Source organism: Lipotes vexillifer, unplaced genomic scaffold (genome assembly GCF_000442215.2).
Source record: "Lipotes vexillifer unplaced genomic scaffold, Lipotes_vexillifer_v1.1 scaffold1783, whole genome shotgun sequence".
NCBI lineage: Eukaryota > Metazoa > Chordata > Mammalia > Artiodactyla > Lipotidae > Lipotes > Lipotes vexillifer.
In genome coordinates this window covers 1636634-1645377 of record NW_006777435.1, presented here as the reverse complement: position 1 = coordinate 1645377, position 8744 = coordinate 1636634, and the positions used below count along the sequence as shown (strand labels likewise).

At 56.5% G+C, this 8744-nt stretch overlaps 2 protein-coding genes across 2 annotated transcripts in view; both read left to right on the top strand.

The window, feature by feature from the left end:
* The window catches only part of LOC103084110 (Ig lambda-6 chain C region), a 20403-nt gene extending 16924 nt beyond the window's left edge, over positions 1-3479 (top strand). The window contains exons 4-5 of the mRNA XM_007451060.1: positions 1658-1703; positions 3160-3479. Of these exons, the coding sequence (XP_007451122.1) occupies positions 1658-1703; positions 3160-3479 (366 nt within the window). The remainder of the gene's footprint in view (positions 1-1657; positions 1704-3159) is intronic.
* A 1485-nt stretch (positions 3480-4964) lies between these two features.
* LOC103083836 (sodium/glucose cotransporter 1-like) overlaps positions 4965-8744 on the top strand; it is a 108056-nt gene continuing 104276 nt past the window's right edge. The window contains 1 exon segment of the mRNA XM_082930902.1: positions 4965-5052. Coding sequence (XP_082787028.1) covers positions 4965-5052 — 88 coding nt within the window.

The following is an 8744-nucleotide window of genomic DNA, read 5'->3' as shown; positions in this document are numbered from 1 at the left end:
CCCCCACCTCATCTCACTACATTGGCTCGAATCTGTAGAATATGATGAATAATAAAAGTAAAAGTGGGAGCCCTGACCTATAAGATGGTTTTACCTTTAAATGTGAAGGTTGCTATAAGTTTTGGGAGATACTCTTTATCAAGTTGAGGATGTTTCCTTAGATAATTAACTTAATAAAAAGCTGGATATTTGCTTTATTTAATCAGAAAGAAGTGTTGAATTTATATTGCTGTTCTGTTAAATTTTGTTTCAAAAATCTTATGTGCACACTTAAACACAACCATGACCAAATAGTTCCACCGCTGAATTAAAAAAAATTCTTGTCCCAATGCAAAGGGTTACCTTCTGATTTAGATAAATTTCATTGGGAGATACAATCAGATTTGGCAAAGCCTGAGGGTTCTTGTCATCATAAACTCTCAGGGTGAGATTTGGGTGTTTTTTCTTTTTCTGAGTATTTTAAGGGTATTCTGTGTTGTAGTAGGATGCCTAGAACACAGAGGGTGATTCAATGAGGGGAAAGCATTCTGGGATGACTCCAGGCCTCTGGCTTGAGGAGAAATCTACTGAAGTGAGAACAATGAGGGGCAGCAAGTTTGCAGGGAACTGTGAGGAGTTTAGATGGGGGATGTTGAGTTTGAGGTGTCTGTAGGGCATTCAAGCAGAGATGCATTCAGGAGGCAGAATGTGCATAAATCTAGAGCCAGAAAGAGAGGTCAGGACTGGAAATAAGGATGCAAGACCCCTGGGCAGTTGTCAGAGTGCACAATGTGGGTCAGAGGCAGAGAGAATGGGAAAACACAGGGGACTGGGAAGGGACCTCACACTTGACCAGGATGGGGACCTTGTTGGTGTTGACCTGAGAAGTTTCAGGGAGAGATGGGGGTGAGAGGAAGAGGGCTCCCCATACCACATCCCAGCCTATGAAACAGTGCCAGGCAGACAGGTGCTTGGGGACCATTGTTGGACAGATGGACAAATGATGGATGGATGATGGACACATGGATGGATGGATGGATGGATGGATGGACGAATGATAGATGGATAGATGGATGATGGATGGACAAACATATGGACAGAAAGACAATGATCTGAGAGAGCAGAGAAGGCTTCATGAAAGAGGAGGAACTGAACTGCGTCTCAATGTATGGAGACAACAGGGCAGGGGGTCCCCACATGGGGGCCCCCCAGGAATGACCTGGTGTCCACAGGCCCAGGGAGGAAGCTACCTGGCTGGACTGTGGGAAATTATGGGGAAGGAACACCCAGAAGCTCTAAAATTAGGCCAGGAGAGGTCGGGCAGGTCCAAGCCAGCTCAGGACTCACTCTGCCACACCACATGGCCACCCGAGAGGACTCGGCACTCAGCAGCACCATCAGCACTGAGGATTCAGTGGTCACAGGGCAGCCTCAGAGTTGGGGGGACACACTGGGTGACAAAGTGTGAGTGGCTCCTTCCTCAGACAGGGGGCTGGGCATGGGGACACCCAGGGGTGCCCCAGCCTCTGGGGGGCTGGCAGACCACACCCCAGCCCGAGGACACAGCCCTGCCTGCTGCAGCTCTGAGCCCGTCACGCCCAGCAGTTCCCTGCTTCATCCTGGCCCCCAGGGGACAGGCCCCAGATGCTGGCCCGGAGGGTTTTGGTCTGAGTCTCAGTCACCGTGTTACACCTTCGGCAGCGGGACCAAGCTCACCGTCCTAGGTAAGTGGCTCTCACGGCTTTCCCAGTCTGTCCCACCCTCGGCTGTCTCGGGAAAGTCACTTTTTTCTCTCTGGGGGCTGCTTCCCCTCTGCCCTCCCAGCTTAAGGACCGGCTCCACCTTTCTCCTCGGGGCCTTGGGAGGCAGGTTGGTCTTGGCGTAACCGGCAGGAAGGACCCCAACTGCAGGAGCAGCCACCTCCAGAGTCCAACGGTTGGACATGGCCCATCCAGCGGCCTGGGCTGGGGTTTGGTCCAGGAATGGGGGCTCCTTCCCCTTCTCTAGGGCAGACACTGGCGTAGGGACCAGAGGTTTGTTCTGACAAGGGGCACTGGGGTGGCCTTGGAGGCAGTCTCCAAGCCCCAGGGTCTGGGCTGAGGGCCACAAGGGAGGTCAGGGACATGGCGGGAGCTATGACCCAGCCTCCAGGGACACAGAGGAGCAGCCCAAGGGAGGCCCATGGAGGGCAGAGACACGGGTCCTACTCACTCTGGGCTGAGGCTTTCTGGGCCCCGGCTGGGCTGTGAGGACACAGGGACATGGAGACACAGGTGAGATGGGACAAGGGGACCAGAGGCTCCCAGGATGGTGGTCAGAAAGGAGCGGGTCCCGTAGGGCAGAGACTTCTCCGTCCCTGGAGCCCTGACCCCCTGGAGCGCAGGGATCACACCTGTCCAAGGGTCAGCCTCCACCTGCCTCAAAGTTTTCATTAGACTCAGGAGATCACGAACAGGGGCTCAGAGCTCACAGCAGCCACGTAAAATCAGAGTCGTCAGAAGTGTTGCATGGGGGCAGCTGTGCCATCCTCTGGGGGAGCAGCTCCAAGAAGACAGCCGAGGCGAGGGGCCTTGCAATCAGGGCAGAGGGATGGGGAGATGGGCAGGGTCTCGGAGGAGCCCCCGGGGCTTTGGTGAGGCAGACCCAGCCCTCGCCGGAACGGCTGAGGCCAGGCTGCGGCAGAGCCAGTGCCCGTCAAGAAGAGGCTCCAGGTCCCGCTGTGCACGTGGCTCTGCTTCGGGGCCTCTCCATACAGTCAGGATCCTGGCAGGTGGGGTGGGGGAGCCCGGTTCACAGAGGAGGCATCTGGGCTTCGGAAGGGTGAAGCCATGCGGGGGCCTGATGCGGGGCTGAGGGCTCGGGAGGTAGGGGCCAGGTTCCAAAGTCAGGCTCCAGGGGGCAGGAGGAGGGAGGGGAGCTGCCCGGGCTGCGCGCGGGGAGACTGAGGCTGCAGCCGGAGCGGCTCGGCCGGCCACCTGGGAGGGTGGAATGGAAGAGTTTCTGAGGATCCCCCGACAGAAGGTGAGCGACCCCCGCCATAGCTGCCTGATTCAGGGGAGCAAGGGCCCGCCTGGGATCCATGCACTGGACTCTGGGCCCCTGTGGCCGCTTCTCCTGCGGTCAGGGGCTCCCGCGACGGACGCTGCCCCAGTGACCTCCCGTCTCTCCCCCACTTCGCAGGTCAGCCCACGTCTGCGCCCTCGGTCACTCTGTTCGCGCCCTCCACTGAGGAGCTCAGTGCCAACAAGGCCACCCTGGTGTGTCTCATCAATGACTTCTACCCGGGCAGCGTGAAGGTGGCCTGGAAGGCAGGCAGCACCACCATCACCAGGGGCGTGGAGACCAGCCAGCCCTCGAAACAGAGCAACAGCAAGTACGCGGCCAGCAGCTACCTGGCCCTGACGGCCAGCGAGTGGAAATCTTACGAGAGTGTCAGCTGCCAGGTCACGCACGAGGGGAGAACCGTGCAGAAGACAGTGTCGCCCTCCGAGTGCCCCTAGGTCCTGGTCCCCCCACCCTCAGGGGACTGGAGCCACAGGACCCCTGGAGGGTCTACCCACCCACCCTGGTCCCCCCAAGCCCTTCCTCCTGCACCCAGTCAACTCTCAATAAAATGTCCTCATTGTCATTCAGAAGTCGTGCTCTGCTCAATTTTCTTTCTGCATTTGGTGTCCTGAACTCAACCATCCTCAAAGGGGAACAAAATCCTCTTATCCTTTAAGAAATCAAGATAGAGGATGGAGTCTTGGGACTCTTGTGAGGGATGGTTTCACTGTCACCCAGGAACCCCCCGCCCCCCAGAGAACATTCGAGAACAGGGAATTGGGTCGCTGCAGGAATGGAAGTCTGTCCACCTTCCCCACCCTCTTCCGTGTTTCCTCCTCTGTGTGGACCACCTCCACATCTGATTGTCCTGGTCACACAGTGTTTGGTTGCCAGGGTCCCCAGGACAATACCTCAGCTCCCTTCCCTGGAATCCTCAGCATCACATTCTGGATTGTGCTCCCCCTCAGGAGTCCGTCGGTTCTGTAGATGATGACCCAGCGATTCCACGTGTCCTCTTGCTCAAAACCTACCCCGGTAATTCCGCTTGACCTCGTCCTAGAGTTCCCACCCCTCCTCATGGCACCTCCTGCTCGCACCTCCCTAGGGAAACAGCCCTGTGCCCCTCCCCCAGGCCTTCCTGTCACACTGCACAGGACCCACAGTCCCTGACCCTGGTCACTCATCCCACGCTCCCTCTAGACAGTCCTCCCCCTACTTGTGTCAGGAGGGTCCCGGCTGCCTTCAAGGCTCCTGGGACGAGGCCAGCTCTGCTCTCACCAATCTGTCGGTGGCCAGCCCACCACCTACCCCACCACAAATGCCAGTGAAAACCATGTGAGTGGTCGATGGGGCCATGAGTCTAACATCAAGTTTCGGTCTAGGACGGTGCCGTGGACTTGACTGTGTGCTGATTCACCATCTTAGATCTGGAATGAGATCTCAGATCAGTGAGATTATTGCTGTAGGAGCTACACAGGACAGGGGTCCGAGCGGTTAGACAGGCAGACACACACACAGACACACACGCACACGTGTGCACACACAAACACACACGAGGTACTGCAAACCTGGCCGTGTTGGACCTGCCTCTAGGGCACTAGAGCCTCCAGAATCCCTGTGGCTTCGCTCTTCAGAGAGCACAGCTCCATCCCCTCAGGGTGCTAAACAGGCTCCTCACCCTCCACCATGACGCCCCCCACACTGCTGACCAGGGGACCCCACCTCCTCCAGGAAAGGAAGGTCCCTGGGATGTGATGTGACACCCAGATGTCTCTCCTGCACCTCCCGTGCCTGGGGATGGATGGAGCCCCGCTTCCCAGGGGTGAAGTTGCTGGTGGGGTGGGGTCCCCCCTCATCCTCCCCGAGGCCAGACCAGCCAGCCCCCATGACAAGGAGGGTGGCCCTGGGGCCTCTGTGCCGCTGCAGGTGGGCCTGGGCAGATGGTGGAGGGGGTGTCAGGAGGGTTTATGTTCGAGGCTGTGTCACTGTGTGGTGTGTTCGGCGGAGGGACCAAGCTGACCGTCCTGGGTGAGTCTCCCCCTTGCCCTCCTCTTCAGGGTCCACAGGGAAATTTGGGCAGATTTTCTTGTCTTTTCCCTCCTGTCTGGGGCTGCGGTCTCACCCTCCGGAGCCTGTCACCTTCACCCTTCTAGGCTGTCCTTCACCCCCAAGCCTGTCGTTCTTCACAGAAACTGGTGGGCATGGTGGGGACGGGCTCAGTGACCCTCCTGCCACCCCTCGCTCCTCCCATCCCGAGCCGTCCCTCCAGGCCCTTCTTCTCTGGATGCTGGGATGTCAGCTCCCTCCTCAGGGGGCCCAGCCCCAGGGTCTGAGGAGAACGGAGGGGCTGAGGCCCAAGGAACGGGGGCTCTCAGGCTGGGGCACCGGGTCCAGGGATGTGGGAAGGACACTGGAAAGAGCTGGACAGAGCATGGGTGTCATCCTGGGATCTTTCTGCTCAGGGACCCAAATGGGGGCTAGTGAGGGACCCCAAAGCCAGGGGACTTGGAGAGTGGAGGAGGGAACAGTACACAGAGGAAGGGTAGACGAGTGTCCCGTTGAGAAGGTGGCCTCAGGGTGCTAGGTCCCCATCGTCCTCCCAGCAAGCAGGACACCCCAGGCCGCACAGATCTCAGGACACTCGGGCCTTAAGGGTCACCGCACCCAGTTACACACTGGACGTGAGCCCCTAGCTCAGACGCCCAGGGTGGGGACTCCTCATAGGGACAGGTGACAGGAACTGACCCGGCCAGGCAGACAGTTGTCCCAGGACAGACAGATCCCCAGCAGGACTTCACAGGTCAGGGGACCCCTCAGAACAGACACAGCCCCAGGCTCAGAACACAACGTTCACCCACATGGAAACTCTCATTTGTGGGACTCCCTGGACCCCAGCCCTGGGGCTAACGCTCCCTCCACCCTGGCAGCCCTGGAGGGGTCTCTGTGGTCTCTGTGGCAGCCCTAGAGGGTTAGGGGCTGCGAGGGTGGCCTCAGGGGGACTGTGGGCAACAAACCGCCCCCCCCCGAAAGGGAAGAGAGCCTGAACGGGGGACAGACAGACGACCTGTATGAGGACACCGGACGAGAACCAGGGGAAGATCTCAGACAGACAGACGCCCAGGACAGACAGACACCCAGAGTAAAGAGGGGACCTCAGGGTGGACACCAGGCAGCACCAGGGAGCAGAGGGTGGGATGTGGTTTATGGGACGTGGGAGCCTGAGGAAGAGATGGAGACTTGCCAGGGAGCCCCGAACTCCTAGGAGTCGGGCTCTGAGGATCCCCTGACAGAAGGTGAGCGACCCCCGCCATAAGAAAAGTGTCCAGGCATCACACATCTACTCCCCTCCCTTTTGTCAGGGTAAAGAAATCTGGTCTCTGTGGCACCAGACATCAGTCCCTTGGGGCCCATGATCTAACCTTCACACACCAAGCTGCTAAAATAATCTAGCAAATAGTAGCTTCTTAGTGACCATTAGTTCAATGAATGACATTTCCTCAAGCAGTGCCCACTTGTAGAAGTCAACAGAATAATATAGCTCTGATAAGTAAGAAAATAATAGTTTCTGGACCCACTGGTTTGCCATTTTTACTTAAAAAAATATATTTAGAAACATAAACGATAAGACCACCTTGATGAAATGCCTCTGAATTCAGTTTGGTTTTATACTAGCCCAGGAATCATCTCCTGAGTTACTCTAATGAACTGTAGGAATTTGGATGTGGCACCCTTAAAGCTGGAGGTGGTCACAGGGTATGGAGAGTGGGAAATCCTCAGTTCTGTCCCACTTCCTTCAGGCCAGCAGAGAGTTGTCCCTACACCTTGACACAGACAAGCTTCTATATCTCAGTGGCTAATGAATAAAGACATTCTTTTTTTCCTTCTGAGCATCAGGACTCATCTTTGTACCTTGCAGTGTTTCTGGAATACCTTCTCTGGGTCTCATCAGCTCACCACCTTGCAAAGGTGAAACTCTCAATAAAATGTCCTCATTGTCATTCAGAAGTCGTGCTCTGCTCAATTTTCTTTCTGCATTTGGTGTCCTGAACTCAACCATCCTCAAAGGGGAACAAAATCCTCTTTTTGTTAGAAGATAGAGGATGGGTCTTGGGGATTTCACGAGGGATGGTTTCACTGTCACCCAGAGACCCTCTATAGAACATTCGGGAACTAGTAATTGGGCCGCTTCAGGAATGGAAGTCTGTACACCTTCCCTACCCTCTTCCATGTTTCCTCCTCCGTGTGGACCACCTCCGCATCTGATTGTCCTGGTCACACAGTGTTTGGTTGCCTGTGCCCCCAGGACGGTACCTCAGCTCCCTTCCCTGGAATCCTCAGCATCACACTCTGGATTTTGTTCCCCCTCAAGTGTCCTTCTGTCTATTGGTGACGACCCACTGATTCCATGTTTCCTTTGGTTTAAAACTCACCCTGGTAATTCCACATGACCTCGTCCTAGAGTCACCCCCACTGCACCCCCTCCCAGCCCCTTCCTGCTCCCACCTTTCCAGGGACACTGCCTTCTGCCCCCTCCCCTAGGCCCTCACTGTCACACTCACAGGAACCTCCATTCACTGACCCTGGTCACTCATCCCACACTACCCCGGGTATCCCTCCTCCCACTTGTGTCAGGTGGGTCCTGCCTCCATTCAAGGCCCTGGGGCCGAGGTCAGCCTTTCTCTCTCTGACCCTTAGAAGTCAGCCCAGCACTGACTCCACCACAACTGCCTCATGTCCAAGTGTCCATGGTGGTCGATGGGCCCCATGAGCTCAAGGTCCAGCATCATGTTCTAGAAAGGTGCCGTGGGTTCGTCTGTGAACTGGTACACTTCTTTAGGAGCTCAGAATGGGATCAGAGACCCTCCCAGATGACTGTCCTATGTGCTAACATAGGATCTCATAGCTGCACCTTTAATTGCACACACACACACAAGTTACTAGAAACATGGCCCTGTTGGATGTGCCTCTAAGGAAATGGAGCCTCCAGAATGCCCCGTGTCCTCGCTCTGCAGAGAGCACAGCTCCATCCCCTCAGGAGGCTCCACCCTCCCACCACTGACACACTCCTCAAGCTGTTCTCCAGAAAGGAAGTTCCCTGGGATGTGATGTGACACCCAGACATCCCTCCTGCCCCTCCCACAACTGGGATGGATGGAGCCCTGCTTCCCAGGGGTTGAGTTGCAGGATTGGAGAGGTTTCCCCTTCCCTCCCCAAGGCCAGACCAGCTCCCATGACAAAGAGGGTGGTCCTGGAGCCTCAGTGCAGCTGCAGGTGGGCCTGGGTTAAGGGCTGGGTGGCTGACAGGTGGGTTTATGTTCGAGGCTGTGTTACTGTGTGCTGTGTGGACCCAGCTGACCATCCTGAGTGAGTCTCCCCCTTTCCATCTTCTTGGGGTCAGGAGTGACAATTGGGTAGATTTTTCTGCTTTCTCTGTCCTGTCTGGGGCTGGGGTCTGAATTGTTCTGGGGCCTGTAACCCTCACCCTTTAGTCTGTTCGCTGTTCTTAGACCCCGGTTGGGGACAGGATGGGATGGTCTCAGTGAGCCTCTTGCTCCTGCCACTGTGACCCTGAGGTCTCTCCCGGGGACCTTCTCCTCCTGATTCCTCATGTTTCCTTGAGGGATAGTTTCACTCTCACCCAGAAAAGCCCAGAGAATATTCCAGAGCAGGGGATCAGGGCAGCAGGACCCAGGAGAGCCCACCTCTGCAACTTCCCTACA